Source organism: Paracoccidioides lutzii (assembly GCF_000150705.2).
Source record: "Paracoccidioides lutzii Pb01 unplaced genomic scaffold supercont2.22, whole genome shotgun sequence".
NCBI lineage: Eukaryota > Fungi > Ascomycota > Eurotiomycetes > Onygenales > Ajellomycetaceae > Paracoccidioides > Paracoccidioides lutzii.
In genome coordinates, this window is record NW_015440968.1 from 143600 (window position 1) to 168295 (window position 24696).

Here is a 24696-nt window from a genome sequence, read left to right on the forward strand (position 1 = left end):
TTAATATTTGCTAATATGGGAGGCAGTGGGAATCTTCAATGGACTCAGCAGTATATCTCACAGATGTCCGGCCAGGGGAACTCGTTGCAGCCACATCCTTCTCAGCAAGCCTCCCATATGTATGCGCATACGCACACACCACCGCAACCTCAGCCCCAACAATACCCGCCGCCTCAACAACATAATCAACAGCAACATCATCAGCAACAGCATCAGCAACAGCAACAGCAACAGCAACAGCAACAGCAGCAGCAGCAGCAACAACAACAACAACAACAACAGCAACAACATCAGCATCAGCAGCACGTGCCTCACCCTTCACAGCCCGCTCCTTCACCAGTCTCTCATTGCCGTCCTCCGTCTCCTCAACAGCCGCAAGCACAATCTATGCCCCCACCTCTTCAAATACCAGCAGCAGCCCAACATGCACCGTCCGAAACTCCATGGGATAGTCGCATGATTCCTCCAAACCCTTACGCTGCACAACTGCCTCCTTCCATAGCCGGTCCTTCTCAGTCATCACCTTTATCTCCATCTTCTCATCCTTCGTACGGCCGTGCGCCATCATCCCGCCCGCCCAATCCGAGTCAGACTACGGGTCATCCAATGCCCAACGCAGCCCCATTGTCACGTATTAACACAGCTGAAATGCACATCCAACATCCTCACACCAACACTGAAGCGAATGCATCATACACCGTCTCGCCTCCAGCAACGAGACCTCAACAGCAACAGCAACATCGGTCGTCATCACCATCACTAGCCAAATCCGATTCGGGAGCTGGCACAGCACCAGCTCATCCCCAATCGCAATCGCATCGACCTCAAATTAGTAGTCAGTCACAGTCATCATCATCTTCCCCCTCAATATACTTCCATCACTGGGTCCCACCGAACCAATCATTAAACCACAATAATAGTCCCTCAACATCAGCAGGTGGGACAAGTACCAGTAAAAGCCCGAATAACTCACCGTATTCCGCGCATCTCAATTCCCATCTGCGTTCTGATTATCAGAATTCTCCGAGGAAGAGGAAGCCGCAGTTCGTACATCAACCAGTCCCGCCACCTCCAAGAGCTGAGACATCGCCGGGAAGGACGCCGCCAAAGGGCAATGGGCGGAGTGGGGGACATATGAAACATCAGAACCAGTCACAAAACCAGTCGCAACTGCAGGGCCAGGAGCAGAATTATTCTGGCGATTTCCCGGAACTGGGGAGACATGGGCAAATGCATGTGGCATCATTAGTTCGGGCTGAGGAAGACGAAAATGGTCAGCCGACATCGGGGCGGGGTTCGAACAATTCGGATCGGGACCGGGAGCGGGAGCAGGAACGGGAGCGGGAGCGGGAGCGGGAGAGCAGTGCTAAGCGGGAACGGAGTAGTGGGGTGCGGTTTGTTGCTGGTGGTAGCGGTGGTGGTGGTGGTGGTGGAGGAGGGACAGGGGCAGATTCTCGAGATGATTTACCACAGGGCGGTTCTGCCGGAGGAAGTCCTGAACAGCCACCACCTACCCCAAGCAATAATATCAATAATCAGAACCATGGACATCGTTCCTTCAGTGGATATGATGCTGGTTCAGGTTCTGGTTATGGTCATGGTGGTCATGGTGGTCGTGGACATGCACAGGGACAGGATGGCGACGGACCCCCACCACTACAACAGCAACTTCCGCCAGTCAAAACAGGGATTTCCAGCGGCCATGCGAACACATACCGGTCACCTACGGACCCATCTCCGGTTCATGCCAGTTCGAGAGAGGAGGCAGAGGGGCAGGCGGCGGTGGGTTGATGGTTAGTGTTGCTTGTTTGAGCTTTCTTTTTTACCCCCTTTTTGCTGACGTATGGCCTCTAAAAAGAGTTTTTATTTATTTATTTATTTTTAATCATTCACAGCTATCTTTTGTTGTTGGTTATTTTCTAATATTGTTAACAACATCACATAAAGTCACATTTTTCATAGTTAGGCATGATGTGTAATTTTGCAGATTTGTAACTCAGTTTGTTCCGCCCCGCAACTCTTATTTCATATTTTTCTCTGGGAATATGGGGAACTGATGTTTTTATCAATTCTGATTTTTTTCATTTTTCAACTTATTCTTATCTATGGTTTTCACTCCTTTCTGTGTGAAGATTTTGTCTGTTGATATGGATTTATTAGATTCCTTGCATTCATTTTGACACATACATGTATATTCCTGTTTATTTGTTGTAACTAATTGTACAGCCCCCCTTTTTTCTTTATTATTTTCAACACTTTATATATATGTCAGAGCTTTTCTAATCATGATTTCTTCTTCTTTTCACATTTTCATCTACAACATTTTGTTGCTGTCCTCCGTAATCCGCAGCTTCACAAGTTACTGTATTGGGAAAAACAATTGAAGTGACGCTCCCCCTTCTCCTCTATTTTTGAATCTGAAACTCCATGTATAGTTTTTGGAGTTGAATGAAATATAAAGTCATTGTGTCTTGAACCTGCAATATTTTTACTGTACCTATGAATTATCATCAAGAATACTTATTTTGTTTCTGTTCTTCAAGTGTGATTGATTATTTCTATCAGAACCTAAAGCCTCTGTCAATCCATGTTAACAGTGTAGCATTATCACCAAACTTAAGAAGACACGTTCGCTCGCATCAGCCAAAAAAGCGAAAGTGTTCATAATGTGAGATGCAAAGCATTAGTGATTGGTGCTAGCTTCGAAAAATCCCTTGTGACGACAACGTATTGGTTTGACTGGCAAACGAAGGTGGAGAGACAGGGTTTTATGAATGGTAAAGAAAAATTGAAGGGGTTCGACAATTTGTAAGAAGGAGAATGAAGTATCAGGGCAAGAAAAAACAAATGCCCCCGGCCAGGATCGAACTGGCGACCTTGAGATCGCTAAGTAGTTTCTGCTACCTATCATATTGTAATAGGACATGAATATGAGACTCACGTGATAACCAACTACACCACAGAGGCGTTGCTTGTTGAGCGAGGAGTGTGATAGGCATGTATTTGTTAATACAATATAAACGGCTTGATGTGCATCGATTTGAAAGCTGGATATATTCTTTGCTATCAAATCTCTATCCCATTTCATAAATTTAAGAATTTCAATCTCGAGCTGCAATGACCCACGAGAATTCTCTAGGCGAATTCGCGGATATCGACGCGAAACCCATACCCATCACAGAACTCATTCGCAGGAACACATTCACGACCAGAAAGACTGTCACGGAGTGAATGATTTACAACAGCAAACCGCTGTATCTCCATTTCACGTAACATATCTGCCATCTTCACACATGCCTTAAAGATTGAACGACGCTAACGAGATCGGTATTCGTTATTTCTATATAGAGCCATACCACGACCCAGTGCACTCCTCCATCCTTCCTCTGTTTTCTGCCCCACCACGTCAACAATGGACCCGCTGACTTCATGCGAATCCGTTCAAGCAACGGTCTGCAGCATCATCACGAGCCTGCCCCGCGAAAAATGCAATAGCAATGAGATATATGAGGCACTCCGTGTGAATATCTAACTCCATAGGTACATCATCCACCGGGCCAACATGGAAGGCCGAGATGACTCTTCTACACCATCATCAATTTTGTTGCTGTTGGGAACCCGGAGGCATTTTGGGGAATCGGAAGCTTTTATATTGTTTGGGGAATTTTCAGTATCGGATATTTTTCGTGTTTTGGAGGTGTCGCTGGTCGTTGTCATCTTCTTCCTCTTCTCCTCCCTCTGCTTCTTCCTCTCCGCCTTCTTCTTCTTCCTCTCTGCCTTCTTCTCCCTTTTCTTCTTCTCTTCCTTCTTCTCCTTCAGAGCCTTTGCTGTCCCTGACACATTTTGCACCTTGGTCTCCGTTTGGATAAAGACCTCTGCCTGGCTCACCACTAGGTTTCGCTTCTTGGATGACACTCTTCTCCAGTGTTGTTTCTTTGAAAGCAGCATCCCGAAATTTGCAATCCAGAGATGGGTTTCATCGGCCGGCCAGACCTGGTAGTAGAAATCCTCGGCTCCCTTGACGGTCGGATGCACCATTTCAATGCGTGATACCGCAACCCCTCCAATTGCACCTTTCAGAACTGGCTCCTCTATAGTTTGATAATTGGTCAAGCCATCCGGGTGGAATCGATCTGGAGGAGGCGGGGATAACACCGTGATCTTTTCACCTCTTGAGATGTGGTATGCAAACACAGCCGAAGCACCTTTTATATATTTATTCCATGACTTCGTCGATTTTCTTGATTTCAAACAGGACGGATGGTCCGATACCATCAAGGGACCCATGGCTGTAGTCAGGGTCCGCATGCCTCATTCGTCTGCCCACTCCTGAGCTAGTTCGCGTGGCACTCCGCTCCACATGACTTGGCGGTTGCGACCCCATGTGTCCCTTTGGAACTGTTGACTGATTTGGTCTTCCTCTTCGATTGTCAGGTATGGAGGAAACTCCGATACACTCAACGATGAAGACCCCTGGCCACCCTCATGGGCTCTCAATATGTGAGGATTCATCGGTACAGCACAATCCGTTTATCGAATCCTTAGCCTGAACACGTGGGGAGTGCCTTCCGCCGATAAATACAATATTACAGATCTATGGCGTCGGACGGGAGCAAGACCAGTTCGAGATGATGATGTACTACGTTTGGCTGCATATTCCTACCACGGATGTTGGTGAAGCTATGAACTACATTGTCTCGAAGTTTATCATATGTCATAGATTGTTCTATTTTGCCTTTTCTGGTGCTAAAGCATGTTTGCAGAAGCCGCTCCAGAAAATCTTTGGCACGCCGGTCTTCCCTACATGGATTGGCCTCGATGATTTGGTTTACAATGGACCTCCAAAGGAGGATAGGAGTTAAAGAATGCCCACTCACTGATCAGGTCATTGTTTTGCTACGCGGCTGCTGATTGCCTGACCAAGGTTCCTAGCCCCCACATCAGGTTTAGTGATGGAATGCTTACGGATCAAGTAACCCTTGCAATTAGCCTCGTGGCAAGCTCGTTGCAGCGGAACATCCTATCCGGTTATGAGGAAAACAGGGACGGGAAGAACAATGGGCGTGGAAGTAACCAGAGACAGTACATCAAATCTGTACTTAAAGGTAGGGCGGAAAAGTTTTAGCTATTTAGTCGCCTAGTCTAGCATTCGCCCGTCCTGGCATAGTTAAGTGGTTGACAGTCCAGTTATTGTCCAAGAAAATGAGTGAAAGCGGTCAAGGGGAGCGAGGGTCACCAACGACCTATAGCAGATATGTATGTACCTCCTGCTTGCAGAATATGAGATGTTAACGGCTTATGCAGCTTTTTGGACTCCTCTGTCGTAGGTTTTCAGTGTTCCAGTTCGCCACGGATCTTCAAGATCCACGAGGCCCTTCTTCGGTCCAAAGGTGGAAGAATCTACGCAGGTTTCTTGGGCAAGTTTGAAGAAAAGACCGAGGGAACATACAGATTCAAAGAGACGACTGAGGGAACCTTGCTGAGGTATATTGAGTGGGTTTACCGTGACGACTATCCTGATGTGTTGAATTCGTTGAATTCTGAGGAAGCCACTGCGAACAGAGCTGCGGATCTGCCTCCCGCTGACAAGGAGGGGACGACCGACGCAAACCACCCCCTTCTGTGTCATATTAGAATGTATATCTTCGCCGACACCTATCTGATCGAGGAGCTGAAGTCTTTGTCATTCGGGAAGATCACTCGGTATCTTGAAAATGAGAAAAGGCCTGCTGACATTGACTCCCAGCTAGCAGTCATTCATATGCTTGATTTGGCGTTCTTGAATTTGCCTCCCAGTGACAATCTGCTGCATTGGCTTGGAATATACACAGCTTGGTGTCTCGAATGCCTCCGGATACAACCATATTTTCATGATATCGCTGGCAAACTAGCGCCATATATTATACGATATGTGAAACCATCGTCTTCCGCTCCATGGGACCCGAGCCTACACGCAAGCAACTTTCCAAGTTATGAGCCAGGGCGGGCACACCCGTATGAAGAGAGGTGGTACGCAGATGACAAGGAGGTGGAGACTGCGGATAGCTATTAGCCGGTGGCTTGATGACAGGAGGCGGAATGGACAACATGAGAACGGTCATTCACACTGTATTGGTAGAGAGCCTACTTCCTTCGTTGATAGGGCTCATGACAGTATATATAATAAGCTGGGCGCAGGTAGCGGCACATGCCAAAGGCCCACCGGCCCTACCACCGCCAGTCCTGCAAAGCACGCGTGCCACCAAGACCCAACCCGCACTCACGGCATATAAAGACCGAGCAATAACAGTCAGACTCAAGGACCACGGAATTTCCCAGCGTTTCCGGACGCTTTCAGCTGCCAGGGTAAAACAACAGGTTGAGGCGACCATTCGCAACCACGCAGCTACCAAGTCAGTAGCCGTGGTGGCCGCCCATCAACTCAAGAGCGGCGATATACAAATCTTCACCTCCTCTACAGCAGAAGCCGCGACACTCAGGGAGAACAGAGAATGGGTCAGCGGTCTTGGGCAGCACACAGAACTCATCGTGCCAACCTATGGAGTTATCGTCCACGGCATCTCTACGAACTCTATCAACATCAAAGACCAGAACACAACCATCCAACAGATACTTACAGACAACCATATAGTCATTCCCAAGGCGAAAATCTCATTCGTAGGATGGTTGACTCGGGAATCTCCCCTCAAACGCGCATCCTCAATCGTGGTGGAGTTCACGGACCCTCAAATGGCCAATGCCATCATCTACACCTGGATGGCTTGGGACGGACAGATTCACACATGCCAGCTCTATGACTGTGCCTGCAGAGTAAAGCATTGCTTCCGCTGCTGCAACTTACAGTCACATTGGCACTCAATGCGACGCAGCCCAAGCATGCAGCTATTGCGCTGAGCTGCATGAGACCAAAAACTGCAAGCAGAAGGGCGTGGAAGGCTTCACCCCCAGATGCACAGTTTGCAAAGGCGTCCACACAGCGTGGAGCAACGCCTGCTCAGCAAGAAAGAAAGAGATGGGTAGAGTCAAGCAGGCTAAGCAAGTCCGCAACATTTGCTGGCACGTCGTTTCCAAGGAGGAACCCCCCAAGGATAAGAGCTCGCGAACAACGCATCGCCCCACATACGATCTCCCCTCCAACCCAATCAGCACTATATCGAATACCTTAAACGCAGAACCCCTGGATCGAATAACCTCCCTCCCAGAGAACTTAGCTGCACAAGCAGGAAATTCTCCCCAGGAATCACAGATACCCATGGAGATTGAGGTGGCGCAAACACTGACCGACTCACCAATCGCGGAAGACTGGGCAACACCAGCATCACAACAAGGGCCCATGCCACAGCAGCTGATGATCGACCCACAGCTACTGGCAACGGAACAATTCCTGGGAGCTGATCCAGCAGAAGAGGGCATCTCGAATACAGAGGTCAACGAATCTGCACCAATTGAGGCAGCGTCAAGCCAGCAGTCTCTATACCCCATTTGGGAAGAAATCAACGCACATGACGCAGACGCATGGCTAGCCAATCTGGCTGACGATCTCGATGAGGACGTGCCGCACGCCCCCGAGACAACGGGATCCCCACTGACCTCCGTGGCAACGAACACCCGTACGGCGCAAGGGAATATCTAAAAGGGTGTAGCTGCCCGAAGCACCAGGAAATGTACAGCAACTGGCCAACACACGATGCCGAGCTAACAATCACTAAATGCATGAAGATATGCATGTCCTGTGGCAAAGACTTTGAGGTAGCATCGGAACTACGCACACACATAAGGAAGAGGGTGAGATACGTCAAAAGAAACCTGACAGTGCGCTTCGACCCCAAAGGCAAATGGAGCTCCGCCGAACCGGGGTGGACCCGCACACCCCACAGGAGAGCGCCAATCCACCAATCAGAAGCCCGAGAAACCCGCAGCAAAACCCGCACAAACAGCACCAACGAAGCACCACTCTCATGATGAGACACCAGGAACTACGGATCTTACAGTACAACGTCCAGAAGTCAAGGGACGTCGTCCTAGCCAGCTTATTCAGGGACCCTAAGGTTCTAGAATACGACATCCTAGCGATTCAAGAGCCCTGGCGTAACCCATTCATTGCGACATCCTACCATCCTCTTAAAGCACACTTTCAACTAACATACCTTGACGATGACGCCACAAGGGTATGCTTTTACATCAACAAACGAATCGACCCGGGCACGTGGAGTGTTTCACATATTTCCAAGGACATCACCAGTCTGGCCATCCGCAACCCCTTTTCAGGCGGAAACATCCATATATTCAATGTCTACAACGAAGTGGACACCAATACACTCTCCACGCTTGCCGGAGCTATTGACAAGTTGGAATCTGATGAGGAAGTTCCGGTACTCGGGGACTTCAACCTGCATCACCCTCTCTGGTCAGCGCCTCGACGAGCTAGATACGGGCCAAGCGCCCAAGATCTTCTTGCTATCATTGAGACTTTCCAGCTGCAGCTTCTCACAGTGCCTGGAACCCCGACCCGTCGATGGAAAGACGGAGAATCCACAATCGACCTCGCCTTTGCGTCTGAGGGCCTAGCATCCCACGTAATCCACTGCAGGATTGATGAAGACCTCGACTGTGACTCGGATCACCTTCCAATCGCTCTAGCCATCGACTGGAGTTGGCAACCAGCAACTCCAACCCGAAAACGCCTATGGGCAAAGACGAATCAGGCGAAACTCCGAAAGACCGTTGAAGAACGCATTCACTGCCTGGCTAATGCCTCGGAGCTCAAAGACAAGGACAGTATTGACGAGCTTGTCTCTTCCATCATCAGTGCTCCGGAGGCAGGTATCGCTGCATCAACCCCGTGGTCGAATCCGTCACCTCACGCAGTCGCAGGTTTTGACCAGGAATGCAAGGACATGTGCTCGGAAGTTCAACAACTCCGCCGGAGATGGCAGCGATCAAGACAAGATGAAGACTATGAAGCCTATCGACAGGCGCGAAATGATAATATTAAGAACAAAGACTGAGCACGCCAGTGATTCATTCTTTAAGCTAGCAACACGGGACCATCCGTGAGCACGGATACGAGCCTAGTGCAAGGCTTCGGGGTTCCTTTTCTCCCGAGGTGGTGCATCGTCTGAATCTTGCAGCAATGTAAAGCTGGGCAAATGCCTCCTTTGTCTGTATAGACAGAGCGATCCATTCAACCTGAGGAAGTATTAATAATAACGCTGGTAACTGTAACAGAAGTAAGGAAATACCAGTAATCTATCTAGTCCGGGATTAATTCCCCGCAGTCCATCACGCAGGGACATTAGTGGGCTTCTCACCGTCGCTGGAGACTTCATTTTTCAGCATGCTGAATGCCGATTTCACCATATATTATTACAGTGACATATTGTTCTTCCATACAAGTAGCACCATACTCCCCCGCTCCTTTTCTATGGTTTCTGCAACGCAAAAGGTACCCTCTTTCCATCCACACCAGAATACACTGGGCTCTACGATATTGCAAACAACAGGATTACATTATTCCATTCGCGTTCAAGTGAGTCGTTGCCCTACGCACATGTCACCAATCTTATCAAGTTAAGCAGAATGTCCGCCAGCTCTGGTGCAAGCGGATTTTGCGACGTCTGCAACCATGCCAACAACAAACACAACTATTATTACACGTGCACCGCTGCAGGTTGCAGAAAGCGTTTCAAAATCTGCCAGGTTGGCAGCCACGCCTCATTCAATGAATGTTTCAGGCACCGGCTATGTGCGTTGCAAAGGGTGCCGTGATCATCCCTACAGCTGCGCCTACAACATAAGTGATTATGCCTCGACTATAAACAATAATGACCAACCCGCGTGGATGGAGTTGGGCTACAAGGAGAGAAAGGAAAAGGACATTCTTTGGGCCTCTTTGGCTTGGTGGGAACCTAGTGGTGACGAATGGCGTGGTTTGAACTTGCTTCCATAAATATATACAGCGCGTTCCAGAGTTGTTACATAGCCTACGCCTACGTATGATTGGTCAATATAAGTGGATTGCTTAGTAGACATTCGGAGGTCGCCGAGCTGCTGGTGATAATATACTCTCACCCGTCCATCGCGTAGCTCTCAGCTCGTATGGCTCTCCCTACGCTGGAGATTTTGCTCACTATGGAAGACGCCGTTCGCCCAAGTGCTGAGAAACTCACAGAGGTGTACGACAAAGGCTATTGTACTTGGCTCAATCTCTTCCTGCATGCAACTCAAGAGCCCCGCCTGCCGCAAGCTGGTTTCCAAATTCAGAGTTCAATTCTACATCAGCCTTACTTCCCTCGTCATCTGGATTTGAAGCATAATTATGGCAACCTTTCAGTTACTGGGACTTCGATCTGGGAGGTATCACAGGAACCCTGCAAGATCCCAGCGCTGGAAAAGCAGATCCCGCCGCTGGAAAAGCAGCTTGATATTCCAATCTTGATACCTGGGCCAACGCATCTCACTCTGTCTTCGTGTTCCGATCCGCGTTATCATAATTGGTTTAAAGGAGAAGAGAGCCACCTATCTGTGCTAATACTTGCTTGGAGCTACATTCTTTCAGCACGCTGGGCAGATCTTATGCCTTGGTCCCCTGTGCTTGAATATACAGACAGCCAAGCACAATGGAAGGACGACCAGCCTGCTGATAGGGATTCTGTCATGGTAGAGATAGGAAATGTTGACAACAGTGAGGCCAGATGGTGGGCTGCTATTCTGGCTCCCGGAGAGGGCTGGCAGGCCTACATTTCTTCTGGAAAAGACAAATTTAGATCCCCGTGGTCTATAACTTTTGATTCGTCGTCGAGATTTACTCTGTCCCATTACAAATGCTGTCCTGCTTTGTTGAGCCGGGCTGTACCTTTTGAAACTGCCATTTGCTTGCTTTCAGACTACTGCGAGCTACATGATGTTGTGGACCAAAGCCATGCAGCGCTGTCAGCAGTCCTGTTTCTTCCTTACTTGCATGGCATGGGGAAGGATGTTTTCCTACCTAGACCAAGATTTTTCTGTGGAACACAGTTGAAATCTGTCTCACAGCCCGGTGTGCAACCTAACCGCGTCTGCTTGCAGATAAATCACGGTCTTGACAGGCTTCAAGAACCTTGAGCTGCCATACGAAGGGAATACGGGCTATGTTGTCAGGTATCTTCTATGAGCCAGGAATCACTTGCAACTTTGCTAGTCCATGGCCGCAATCTATATTTGCTGTTCTTGATTCTGTGAAAGACAATCGCGTCCTTGCCCACATCCTGATGAGTCAGATTCTGCACCTCTCTTTTCTATGGCTTAGTGCTATCATCATGGGCGTTCATACGGAGGTCTTCAAGGGATGGTTGATACGGACTAATACCTATTGAGCTTCACAGCGCGATGTGGTCTGGAACTATGCAATCATTCATACAGGAACCCATTCAATCGCAGTCGCCGACGAACAGCTCTATTCCCCGTTCAGTTGAATGTCGCCTTCTTTATCTAACTCAAGAAGAACAACACCATCGTTGGCCCATGTGTCAATGGGCGCCATTTGGTGCCTCAGACCTTGACAACACGGAAATTGACGTCCGCCTACATGCAAACTGCTCTGGGCATGGCCGGAAATACGCCGGGTGGGTGTGGGCTTGCCAGAATGGCAACGTAGTAGTTCAGCCCTGCAACCCGGCCCTTGTTCCTACTCGGCTGGCTGCCAGCAGAAGACATATCGTCACATATTCCTGCCAATCATGAGGCTTTTGATCTTGAGGACGAGTCTGCTTCGGAAAATGCAACACGAAGCATCTTCGGCTGGTTGCGAGTTGAAGGATATCCTCCCCAGGAAAAGGACATACACAAACACTATTGGGTTAAGATCGATGACTCCGACGATGAAAACTTGTCTGAATATGGGTTCTCAAAAAGGTTCCATTCCTCCATCTTCAACCGCCAACGTTGTTGTTGACGTTTGGATTGAACACGGTGTCTGAGTCGGGTATGGGTGGCATTCGCGGTTAGTCTAACCGAAGTTGCACCATCGCAAAAAACTGCACGATTCCACAACAGAATCCCCCGCGGGGGGGGGGGAAATTCTGGAGCATGATTCCGAATTAAGATTGGTACAGTCCAGATCAGGCTTAATATAATCTAAATTAAATAAGTAACATTGGTGCAAAGCCCAAGCAAGCGGGTGGCTGGAGTTTCCGGGAGAAACCAGCGTGGAACTGACGAGGTGCCACACGACATCACGTGGCAAGGAGCCATGAATCGGAGACGCACCGATCTTGGTCGGTTCTTCTGTTCAGGGGCCGGAGACACATTCAGCAATACACAGTTTTTTCAATTCTTTCTTGTACCCGTGGGAATGGTCTGTATCTTGTTAATCCCCCCCCCCCCCCCATATACATGGTCATTGACAAGAAACTACATTTGATAGTTAAAATGCTGTTCATTGTGTGGTAGCAAACGATACAATTACAACATGAACTACTGTTGACAAATAACTACCTGCATCCGATTACTCATGATTAAGCAAAATCTCTGATCTTGTTGCTCTCCTTCAGAATCCGGCGGGCCCCTTCTACATCAACTCCCATGTCCTCCTGGACCAACATCTCCAGCAGTTCGGGCTCCAAGACCTCCTGGGCATACATACATACACAACGGTACCATACTTCGAAACAAGGCTATCGATGCCGGCCAGCGAGTCGATATCACGTGCAAAGTGACGCATGACATGCTCCGAGCTACGGGGAGATCAGTAAGGACGTTACTTCGTGAGTCCACAGGAGGGGGCACTTACAGAATCCCATGGCCTCTGAGGCTGTAGTAGCCAGTGCTGTGCAGCACATTCTGGGAGATGATCTTCCTGCTGTGCTTCTGCACTTTCTTGTGCAGCACACTCTTGTAGCAGGAGTGGTATGCGGAATCATTGAGGATACAGCGCAGGCGAGGATGGAATTGAATCAACCGATTGTCGAGGCGGTCCCACACAATGAAGGGATAGCGACGTCAGGACCACTCGCGACATGCAGTCTCCTTTTGGTGGTTCTCGCAGAACCGCAGCTGCTTGCAGACTGGCATGCGATTGTTGGCGGCATTGAACGCGCTGGAATCCTCCATCTCAACCACAGAATTGCACACCGGGCACATGACGGTCACTGTTGAAGACGAGGACGGGGATGGTGTGTGGGGCTCCGTCTTCGGCGTGGACAGGTCACCTGCTCGTTGGGGTTGTCCGCCGGGATCGCGGTGTGAAGTTTCGAGCGGCGTCGCCGGCTTCGATATTGGCAGGGGGTCACCGGCCGACCCACTATCTAAATAGGTTGACAACACGTCTTCTAAGCATGGTTCTCAGGCTCACCTCGCACATCGCTTGGGAGCTACATGCAGGGATCGGTGGGTGCGCTTACATTTCCCCTCTGGCCTCGGCTTGTCCGTGGCGGGGATCACTTGCCGATTCTGTCATGTTGCGTACCATCGTTTCTGCAAGGAGCCGAGTTGTCTCCGCGGAAACCGCTCCTTGATCTCCGCCCAAGAGAAGCCGTCTGTCTTCAGGGCCATTAGGCGGTCGTCCTCCTCTCGCGTCCAGCGACGTCTTTTACCGTCTGGATCATCGATCGTCCGTTCACCGTGATATCTGTCAGTGTCGCCCGCGGCTGTCATTGTACGGCCTGTGGCCATCTCCAAAAACAACTTGAGCTACCGCAGAAGAAAGCATCAGAGCCTCTTCTGGGGCCAATGACGGAATGGGCCAACTAGGCCGCTCGGCATCAATGGGAGGTCGAGAGTGAGCGTGTGTCCAGGCCATGATCTGTGTTCCAGGAGGGCATAGAATGGTCCTTCGCAGTCGTCACTCACACCCTGCTGTCTTCCTGTTCAACACATTCACGATCTGCAGCGGCGGCTGCTCTTGGGATCCGAAACTGAGGACAGCGCGACGTAGTGTCAGATGGCTGTGTGGGAAGCCTGCGACACTTCAGTAGCGGTTTCGTTGGGCCATCCTCTTCGCTGCTCGCACAGTAGTCGTCATCCGTATCATCAGAGTGTGCGCTCGAGCTATCCGTGTCGGACATGGCCATGTCGACTTCGACACACTGCATGGTTTTCCTGGGAAGCTTATGTTCTTCGGTAGCGGGAACCCCACGCCTCGATCGTGCACGAGCCCTCCGTTGGTGGGTCCGGAGTCCGCTGCTCAGCCCATTCTCGTACGGCATCGAGCTCAACATGCCTTCTTCGAGGCGATCCGCGATGACTAGTACTTCGACCGCGACCCATAGGTTGCATGGCACCGGTACTTAGCCCGGGCCGGCGTTATCTTTTGAGCGGGGTAGAACGGCCACCGGTGATACCAGTGCCGGCTTCGTCGCTTCCACCATCTATCTTTAGGGAGCGATATATATAGATGCTGCACGGCTAGAAGTGCCTCGTTTGGCGGGAGATGTGAAGTTGCTGTCAACAATGGACCCGTCCGCAGTGCTGTCACCAGAGTCTACCATGATTGGCGGATCGAAGGGCAGAGGGTCATCACCCTGACTGCTTCGGGGCCATTCTCGTCTATGTGATGCATCCTGATCCGACCACGGCTCCGATAAGCCAGCCTGTGGAATTGAATCCAGTACGGGCGTTAAGCTGCCGTGGCCAGGAACAGTCTTTGTGCCGGTGGATTCAGCCAGGCCGCATTCCACGGCGGGCAAAGGAACCGGTAAGGATTCGTCATTTTTCTCCTGGCCTCTGTCCTCATCCCCAACAGGAAAACCTAGGAGGCGCCCTGGTGTTAGAAACCGGCCTATCCAGATAGAATAAAAAGAAGAAAGGGAAAAGAGAGAGAGAGCGAGCCAGCTACATACCGTGAGGACCATGTCTCTCATCATTCAAACACCGGCTCGAGCGTTCCACGTCTGCATCGCTGGGGATGGGGGGGCAGAGAGATGGATTGAGATCGGCAGCATCAAGTCCCGCGAAGAATTCATCAAAATCATTCGGGCGGCTATCCCCTGCCCGAGACTGGACCTCATGGTGATCTTTGAAAGGGGGGGAAGGCTGAACATGCGACAGACGACTGGAGGAAGGAGGTCGAGGGGGTAAGGGTGGGAGAGTGCTTGAGGGCTGATAGAGGGTGCAGGGACAGTCTGGAGAGATTTGGATGTAGAGAGTGTAGGGTAAGGGGGTTGGTGACTCGCGGGCACAGGTTCTGGAGGGAGATTCGGGGGGTTATGGGACTGAGGAGTTTTGGAAGCCCTGAAAGGGGGGTTGGAAGGGGTATAGACGTTCCAGTCACTGTACATGTTCGCAGAAGAGATGGTGATCTCGCGTAGTTCATTGGAACAGCAGTGGTGAATCCACGGGGGAAAGGAGACCATTTATCTACAGTTTCCACTGCTCTGGCGATAGCTCGCTCCATCCTCCCTATTCCTTCAAATAAGCTCGTCGGCCAGAAAAACCTACACCCGCTCAAAGCAAGCCGATGAGCGTCAGGCTCTCCAAACATCGTCAGCCACTGGATCCCAGCCCTCCCCTCACCGCATGAACCACACACGTAACACCAGAATGTAACCCAAGCAGGGTGCGAGTAGCGACCGGCCACGTCCATGGCCTGTCGGGTGGGCGCAAAAGTGGCGCCACAGCCTTCTCCAGAACTGGTCCAATTTCGCTCAAATGATCCAGGCATAGAAGGCGCGAGAATCATAGATGAATCAGATGTGAATTCCCGAAAAGTGAGTGAGAATGAGCAGCATATGATGGCTGTGCACATGCAGCTATAGTCTCACTTACAGTCTTCTCACATCTTTAGCCCTGTATCCTCTTCTTTATCACATCATTTTTGCATCTCTACATGATATACATAATGCAGACTGAAAAGTCTGATGTGAGAATGATCAGACAATATGACTTCAACTTGCTCATATATATATTATAGAGATTTTTTATTGAGATTGATAGATTCAGCTGCAAGATCATTACACTAAAGCTGAATCTGAAATTCTTCAGATTATAGATAAAATGAAGACTATGGCATGTGATTGAATTTCTTTTTCTATTATTTTCAACATATTGAAACAGCAGTGAATGACAAGTTGAAGAACAAATTCAAGAATTGAAAAAGAATAATATCAGTTCAACTATGCTGCAATTAAGATCAATCACTTATTTTCACAGAATTCACTAAGATATTTTTGTTATTGATCATTAAGAAGAAGATATATCTGCAGCATAAGAGAGAAATTATAGAGAAAAAGAAAAACACTATGAATAAGACAGATTAACTATTAATATAGAAAAAGTTTTTTTTTTTTTATTGTATATATATCATTTCAATTCAAGATAGAAGTAAAGAGTAAAGAAATAGTAATAAAAGTAGAAAAAGAAAATAAGTAAAAAAATATATATTCAAAAAAAAAAAAATATTTAGACAGATTCAAACAAATAATCTTCTTCATAACTAATTCAATTTCACTTGAATAATTTAGACATGAAAGATGTGAGTGTCAAGACTTCAATTTAGATGCAGATGAAACAAATGTTTGATTATCAACTAGATAAGCTATATAAATAAAATATTAAGATAATTTCTCTAAGAGATGAGTTTGAGAAAGACTCTGTTTATATAGCTTTTTTCTTAGTGCTGTTTTTCATATTTATATATTATTTGCATATAGAGTAATTGTGAGGTTGATTGATATATCAATGTCTAGACAGTTGTAATTACTGATTATCTCAGCCTGTAATCTTATATTGTTAAAAAGACTAAAATAAAGCTCACTTATTTTATATCATCATATTACTTTTCTTTTGAAGTTTAGGCATACTCTTATACTGATAGATTATCATTTATTTTATCTGTTAAATAGTTATTCTTTTCTCAAGTTTTCAGTTATTTACTTAATCACTTTAAAGGTTCTGCTTTTATTGAATTTATAGCATAAAATTTTTAAATTAGATACAGTAATTCTTTTAGATTTAAAGCTGAATATCATATCGAATTATTATCAAATTCTAATTATTTTACTCAATATTAAAGCTTTTCATAAGAGATACAGCTCACTAGAATATTCTCAATCTCTCACTTATTTTCATTCTATATCTGAACTAATTTTGATATCTTATTTAATTGTTCTGATAGAGAGTCATTCATGACTTTTCATAGCTTGTCAAAGGAAAATATTAAGTGAATTTTCATATTATTTGATAGATTTAGTCTATAGCTATTGTTAATCTTCTCAATAATTTCAAAAAGACTTTTATTTTATTTTATAAGCTTTTTGCTGAGGTGTTGAATTTTATAATTCTTGAGTGACAAAAAGATCTTATCTTTTATCTTAAAGTTTGACTTCTGATGATGCTTATTGATCTATAATTTTATAATTTCTTGTGCTTTTTTCATATTGTCAGCTGTCAACTTTTAAATTTTTTTTATTTAAATAATATGCTGCTGAGTATCTTCTCATTTAAACTTCTTCTCTCTAGATAGTGTTTTTAGCAGTGACTTTCAATCAAAGAATGTTTGAGATTCATATCTATAAGCAGTTAGAAAAAGTGATATTTCAATTGATTCATTCTTCAAAGTTTCAGCTATATGTATTACAGCGTAGCTGCTTGTATATGAATTAAGATCGATCCACCTCGCTATACTATAAAGGTTAATCCGTTCCGACCTTAATCATATTTAGTTGCTCATATTGATATGATCTGATCCTCAATTATATCTGCTCTAAAGGTTGATTTGATCTGATTCCTAACCACTTTTATATATTTGACTGCTTATTCATTCTTTATTCTAATTCTCAGTTTAGTATTTTCATTACAGCTACCTAGTTAAATAGATGAATTGAAGCTGTTGTCTTGTTATTATTTTGACTTTAGTTGAGTTATGACAATGTGATTCATCATTAACAATCATTCATCTCAGTTGTTCTGATAGTAGTTTACATACAAATGAAACTTGATTATCTATTTGCATATAATGAGCTGATAAAACCTTTAGCTTAACTTTAAATTATCTAATAAACTTATCTCAGAAATCTAAGATAAATTATGATTCATGATCTAACGCAATTGAATTTGATACTTTATAATACTCATAATAGTATTTCAAGAACAGTTTTAACTGCTCTTTAATATCTGTTTTTTTGTAATGAAGATAGATATAAACTTCTTATTTAATTAACAGATAATTATCAATATCATATTATAATCTCTTTTTATTATTAAGTTATTCATGAAGTTCATTGATATATATTATCTGATTTTGCTAAAAATTAATAGTGACTTCAGCAGCTCTGAGATCTTATTATAGAAGATTTTTATTCATTAATATATTAGATAGTTACTTATATATTAATTAATATTTTTAATTTAATCACTTTAATAGTATATTATCTTCACTAGTGAGTATAGCTTTCTCTTTTCTGAATGTGCTGTTGATGACTGCTTATGAATCTTCTTTAGAAGATATATCTGAAGAGTAGAATCTTCTTCAATTGATATCTGTGATGATGTAGAATGAGCTCATGTCCAACCTTTTCAACAGCATAATCACCACAGGCTGAGGTGATTAGTCATCACACAAGCTGAGGCAATTAGTAATTGCAACTGTCTAGACAATAGTATAGCAGTTAACCTTAACAATTATCTTATATACAAATAATATATAAATGTGACAAATGTCTAATAACTGCACTAAGAAAAAGAACTATATAAACAGAGCCTTCCCTGAACTTATTTTTTAGAAATCATCTTAATATTTATTCAGATAACTTATTTAGTTAATAATTGAACATTTATTTATATGTATATAAATTGAAACTGTGATATAATATTAAGATTAAATACTTTTCTTACTCTTTTTAAAGTAGATTTTTAAATAAAAAATCTTTGAGAATTCTTATCTACTTTTGTTTTTGAATCTCTGAGAAAATTGCTAAGATATTGAAAGTAGTTATAGAGTCTGACAGTCTATGAAAATTAGACTGAGGTATGATGACTCTGACTAAGAGAAATATTAAATCAAGAAATCTTATATTAAAGAAATAATTTTTTATAGCAATTGAAGAGAACTCAAATCAGATATATCAAGAAATTACTGATTTTATAAATGAGGTAAAAGATATTTTAGAAAGATTAAAATAGAATAAAATAAATAGATAAAGTAAATAAATAAACTTGACTAGTAAGTGAATAACTTGATAGAGAAATAAATACTTTACAGTAGAGAATGAACTTTTTAACCTTTTAAATTAGACTAATAAACACTTAACAGATGCAATGATTAATCAAGTTTAATAACTCTAAGTATCTTATTAATGGAAAAAAATCAATATTTAAAAACTAATTCTTCTGAATGAAATGCAAATTAGCTATTAATGTAGATTACTTTTCAACTAAAGAAAACTATATTATCTATATTGAAAACTAAACTGATAATGAAGCTGCCAGACACTTAGTCTCAAAAATAAAAAAAGATTATTTTGAGAAGTTTGAAATAGCTGAAAAAGTATTTAAATATCTATAGAAAATATATAAAAATATTAATAAGTTTAAAAATATAAAAATAAAATACTGATAACTAATAATGAAAAATTAAGATGACTATCATGTATTTATAATCAAGTTCTTGTATCTGACTAATGAAGCTCAAGTTTATAAGAAAAATTATAAAGTAGATTTTTTTTATAAGATTTTTTTTGATCTTCAACTCATAATTGTAGTAGTTTGCATCAATTGCAGCATCTTTCATAAGATTCAAAAAATCTGTACCAGGACTGCTCACTATGTTTAGTTAAAATAACTGATGATTACTTAATTATAAAGAAATTTCTATAACTCAAAATAGTTACGAGAGAACTCTCTCAATTTAAAATCATAAATTGACTTCAATTATATTAGTACAGATAACTGAGAATAAACTAAAGAATAAAAATTAAAAAAAAATATAATATACTCTAATTGTTGAAATAAAAATTATATAGTATAAAATTACTTATATAAGTAAGAGATAGAAATGAAGAAAATAAATATTGAGACTACTATTATCAAGTCAGAAAAAGATTAGATCTGAGAGAAGTCTTTTTCTCAAATAAAATAGTTATATTAAAAACTTTGAATGTGAATTAGTTAATAAGTGAAAATTCTTTTACTGTATATAGTAAAGTAGCTTTTAATAAATATACTATTTCTACAAGAGCACTAGTGAATTCTAAAGCAAATTACTATATTCTTATTAATATAAACTTTGTATATAGATATGTTAAAGTCTTAAAAGTAAACTCTGAGAAGTTGACAGAAAATTATCAGATTGTGAAATTCAATAATCAAAAAGAAACTTTAATTATAGAAGTTATTTTTCTGTATTTATAAGTAAATAAATAAAAGTTTCTCAATACATCAATATTAATGATGAATTTAAAAAGCACTGATATAATACTAGAATAATTCTAACTAACAAAGTAGAAAATATAACTAAATATAAAGAATCAATATTTAGTTTGATCAAGTATATAGATAATTAAGAATAAAATATTAAAAGAATATAATATAATAATTTCAAGAAAGATTTTAAATAATCAGTAGCAAAGTCAAAGTATTAATAAAATGCAAACTGTTATAATAAACTTATTGAAGAGAAATTTAAATAAGAAGTTACTAAAAGATCTGTGAGATCTCAATAAAGAAATAAATTAAACAAGTAATAAAAAATAATATTTACTAAAAGTATGATCTTTTATTATTATAAAAGAAGCACGAAGTCAGAGATCTTTATTTTAAGTCTTTATAAAATAGATAGAATTATTAAAAAGGAAAATATCATTATTAATAAAAAACTAAAGGATATAAAGATAATTAATAAATAGTTACTGAAGAACTATAAGAAATTTTATAATATTTTTTCAAAGACTATCTCTGATCAATTATCATTTTTTTGAAAGAAAGTAAATTATAAAATTAAACTTAAGAAGAAAGTTGATTTAAATAAAACTATTGATCATGTATCATTATACTGAATGAGCTTGAAGGAACTTAAGATAGTTAAGCAATGTCTTAAGATCAATCTACAGAAGAACTTTATTTTATTAGTAACTTTTTTATTTATATCTTCAATTTTTATAACTTATACGGTGAGCAAGTTGATATTCTGTATAAATTACTACTGACTTAATGCAATTCTAAAGAAGAATTGATGCTCAATTTCACTAGTTAATAAGCTCATAAAGTGGCTAAATAAGGCTAAGTTCTTTATCAAATTGAATATTTATCAAGACTTTTATTGAATATATATACACTCTGAAACTGAATATTTAACTACTTTTAAAATATGTTATAAGATCTATAAGTATAAAATTATATTCTTTGATTTAAACAATAATTCAGTAATTTTTTAACATTTTATGAATACTATCTTCTTTAACTACTTAAATTAGTTCATGACTACTTTTGTAAATAATTTATTTATTTATAGTAAAATTTTAAAAAGAACATAAGAAGTATATCAAGAAGATATTGACTAGATTATAAAAAACTGAATTATAGACAAGTATCTCAAAATGTGAATTTCATATTCAATAGATAAAGTACTTGAATTTTATTATTATTAATCAAAAAATCAAAATAAATCTGAAAAAAATTATAGTGATATTATAATATATAGTGTCTAGTATAATTAAAAAAGTTCAATTCTTTTTAAAATTCTACAACTTCTATCAGTATTTTATCAAGAAATATAGTCAGATTGTGAAGTCACTGTTTAAGCTTATTTGAAAAAATCAATTTTTTAAGTGAAATAAGATCTATCAGTGTGTCTTTAATCAAATAAAAAAAGCTCTATCTGAAGTTTCAGTACTTTATTATTATAATTCAAATCAAAAAACTTGAGTAAAGACAAATACTTTAGATGATACTATAGTTAATATTCTATTTTAGTTATATAAAAATAAGTAGTGATATTCAGTTATTTTCTACTCAGCTTCAATGAGTAAAGCTAAGAGAAACTATAAAATTCATGATAAGAAGATACTAGTTGTGATGCCAAGGCTCTTTATACTAGCTCCTTGTCCTCACACTACTTATCATACTGCTTATCAAAGCACTTTAGAATCAACACATTATAGAAGATTAGCATCATCTCAAAATTCAGTATTCAGAATCAGCACAAATCAATACTTCTTAAAAATCAGTTCTTTAGTATTAGAACTTTCTGAAAGATAGAATTAGCACTTCATAAAGATTCAGATCACTATATTACTAATTCCTTATTTTATAAAAAATTAGAGATAAAATCTATTGCTACTCATTCATATATATAAATACTTTAAATCCTCAAAGTTTCTTTGAAAGATTCAGTGATTAGCTACTATTTAATTTTATATATATATTTTATTCATTACTATCCTCTTTCCTCCATAGTGCTTGCAGTATCTATACACCTACCCTGTTACAATCTTAGTTATAGAGCTTTTTACACTTCTTTTTGATACTTAGTTCATTCACCTTAGTGTTTTCATACTAGTCATTGTAATAACATTGACAGAATGATATACTGAGCTAAAATATCTTTAAAGAATAGAGAAATTTAAAATCTTAACTAATTATTAAACTCTTGAGTTCTTTATAATAATTAAAAATTTTAATATTTGATAAGTATATTAAATAGAATTTTTTTTTTAATTCTACTTTTTAATTCAATACTAATCTGAATGTTAAAATATACTAATAAATATACTGAGTCAGCTGAAGATTCAGAAAGATAAGTAAAAGCACTCAGATATAAGTATTTTTCAAGTCAAAAAAATTGAACTCAAAGATCATCAAGAAATTTATTAAGATCAAGGCTTTAGATATAAATATATATATTTTTAATAAAGTTAAGATAAGAAACAATAAGATAGAATCACTAAGATCATAATGTAAAAAAGTATAACAGAAAAAATAATACTAAGAGCTAATAGATAAACTTTTATATTTTAAAAAATACTTAATAATATCAATTGAAAAAAATTTTACTTTCTGAGTATATCTTCTATAGAAAATTTGTAAGTAATCATTAATAGTATATTTTGAGAAGAGAAAGCTATACTTACTAATAAAGATAAGATATTACTAAAATGACTATATCAAAAATATCAATCAGTATATAAACAATTATCTAATATACTGATAAATAAAGATTTTCTATGATAAAACTTCAGAACTATTAAAGTTACTATCAATTCTCAGTAGAGTCTGACAGTATATTTCAATAAACTTTATGAATAATTTTATAATAAAAAGAGATCATAATGTGATATTGATGATTATTCATTGACCAAGTAAAAAATCTATATCTATTTCTATTACAAGGAAAATAGATATCAAAAAGCTGATAATATTATTCTTAAAGTATTACTATAAATATTATAAAGTATTAGATTTAATTATATTAGATTATAAATTATAATTTATCTCAGACTTTTAAAGTAAATTTATCAGATAATTGAGAGTTAAACTGAAGCTTTTATCAGCTCATCATATATAAATAGACAGTCAAACTGAGATTGCCAATCAATACCTAGTAATTAAACTTTATCTATATATAAACTACTTTTAAAACAATTGAAATGAGTAGCTGTTAATGATAAATCATGCAGCTAAAGCTCTGATGAATAAATCAACTAAAATAATACTTTTTCTAACTGCTTATAAATATGAATCTTGAAAGTTCTTTGATTGAAAGTCACTACTAAAAATATTATCTAGAGAAAAAAAGCTCAAATAAGAGGATATTTAATAATATATTATTCAAATAAAGAAAATCTAAAAGCTGACAGCTGATAATATGAAAAAAATGCAAGAAATTATAAAACTACAGGCTAATAAGCACTGTCAGAAGTCAAACTTTGAGATAGAAGATAAGATCTTCTTGTTACTCAAGAATTATAGAATTTAATACCTTAGCAAAAAGCTCATAGAGTAAAATGAAGACTTTTTTAAGATTATTAAGAGAGTTAATAGCAGTTATAGATTAAGACTATTGAACAGCATAAAAATTCACTCAATATTTTCTTCTGATAAGCTACAAAAAGCTGTAAATGATTCTCTACCAGAATAATTAAATAAAATATCAGAATTAGTTAAGATATAAGAAGAAAATAAGTAAGAAGTTAAGAATATTTTAACAAGCTATATCTTTTATAAGAAGCTTTAATATTAGATAAAATAACTAAAATTTGATGAAGATTCAATATGATATCCAGTACAAAATCTAAAGAAATTACTGCATCTGATTTAAAAATTTCATATTGCAAATTCAATAAAAGCAGAGCCTCTAAAACAATTAAGTAAATGCTTAAAAACTTGAAAAAAGAATAATTATTTAGTAGATAAAGTGAATGATAATCTACTAGCATGAAAGTATATTTACACTTCAAGGAAGAGTAATGTGATGATGTAGAATAGACTTACATTCAATTTTCTTAATAGCATAATCACTATAGATTGTGAGAACACTAAGGTAGATGAACTAAATATCAAAAGAAAATATAAGAAGCTCTATTACTAAGATCATAAGAGAGTAGATATATAGGTACTATAAGTGCTATGAAAAAAAGAGAATAGTGATAGATGAAATGTATATATAGAATTAAATAGTAGCTATTTACTGAATCTCTTAAAGAAACTTTAAGAATTCAGAGTATTTATATCAATATATAAATAAGTAGTAATAAATTTTATCTTTAATCTTTTATAAAATAAGAAATT

General features: G+C 40.3%; 7 protein-coding genes and 1 non-coding gene across 8 annotated transcripts in view; 4 read left to right on the forward strand and 4 right to left on the reverse strand.

Annotated features, from left to right (window-relative positions):
- PAAG_12338 (hypothetical protein) overlaps positions 1–1791 on the forward strand; it is a gene marked incomplete at both ends in the record, with an annotated part of 2467 nt that extends 676 nt beyond the window's left edge. Inside the window, one exon of the mRNA XM_015847841.1 lies at positions 27–1791. Within this exon, the coding sequence (XP_015702532.1) occupies positions 27–1791 (1765 nt within the window). The remainder of the gene's footprint in view (positions 1–26) is intronic.
- A 1057-nt stretch (positions 1792–2848) lies between these two features.
- On the reverse strand, positions 2849–2967 carry PAAG_12339. The gene has a single exon. It is a non-coding gene; the product is annotated as a tRNA-Met (tRNA).
- Positions 2968–3528: 561 nt separating this feature from the next.
- Positions 3529–4287, reverse strand: PAAG_07119 (hypothetical protein; the record flags this gene model as incomplete). The annotated part of the gene is made up of 1 exon (XM_002790837.1): positions 3529–4287. One exon carries the CDS (start codon positions 4285–4287, stop codon positions 3529–3531), a length of 759 nt encoding a protein of 252 aa, XP_002790883.1.
- Positions 4288–4311: 24 nt separating this feature from the next.
- On the reverse strand, positions 4312–4512 carry PAAG_12340 (hypothetical protein; the record flags this gene model as incomplete). Its single annotated transcript, XM_015847842.1, has 1 exon — positions 4312–4512. The coding sequence occupies one exon, from the start codon at positions 4510–4512 to the stop codon at positions 4312–4314; it is 201 nt and encodes a 66-aa protein (XP_015702533.1).
- Positions 4513–5202: 690 nt separating this feature from the next.
- On the forward strand, positions 5203–6052 carry PAAG_12341 (hypothetical protein; the record flags this gene model as incomplete). Its single annotated transcript, XM_015847843.1, has 2 exons — positions 5203–5256; positions 5336–6052. The coding sequence occupies 2 exons, from the start codon at positions 5203–5205 to the stop codon at positions 6050–6052; spliced, it is 771 nt and encodes a 256-aa protein (XP_015702534.1).
- Positions 6053–9625: 3573 nt separating this feature from the next.
- PAAG_07121 (hypothetical protein) lies at positions 9626–9949 on the forward strand (the record flags this gene model as incomplete). The annotated part of the gene is made up of 1 exon (XM_002790839.1): positions 9626–9949. The coding sequence occupies one exon, from the start codon at positions 9626–9628 to the stop codon at positions 9947–9949; it is 324 nt and encodes a 107-aa protein (XP_002790885.1).
- Positions 9950–10098: 149 nt separating this feature from the next.
- PAAG_07122 (hypothetical protein) lies at positions 10099–11103 on the forward strand (the record flags this gene model as incomplete). Its single annotated transcript, XM_002790840.2, has 1 exon — positions 10099–11103. The coding sequence occupies one exon, from the start codon at positions 10099–10101 to the stop codon at positions 11101–11103; it is 1005 nt and encodes a 334-aa protein (XP_002790886.2).
- Positions 11104–11829: 726 nt separating this feature from the next.
- On the reverse strand, positions 11830–15637 carry PAAG_07123 (hypothetical protein; the record flags this gene model as incomplete). The annotated part of the gene is made up of 10 exons (XM_015846135.1): positions 11830–11986; positions 12247–12264; positions 12627–12713; positions 12770–12868; positions 12986–13279; positions 13445–13668; positions 13830–14263; positions 14381–14725; positions 14817–15160; positions 15237–15637. The coding sequence occupies 10 exons, from the start codon at positions 15635–15637 to the stop codon at positions 11830–11832; spliced, it is 2403 nt and encodes an 800-aa protein (XP_015700570.1).
- Positions 15638–24696: the final 9059 nt, after the last annotated feature.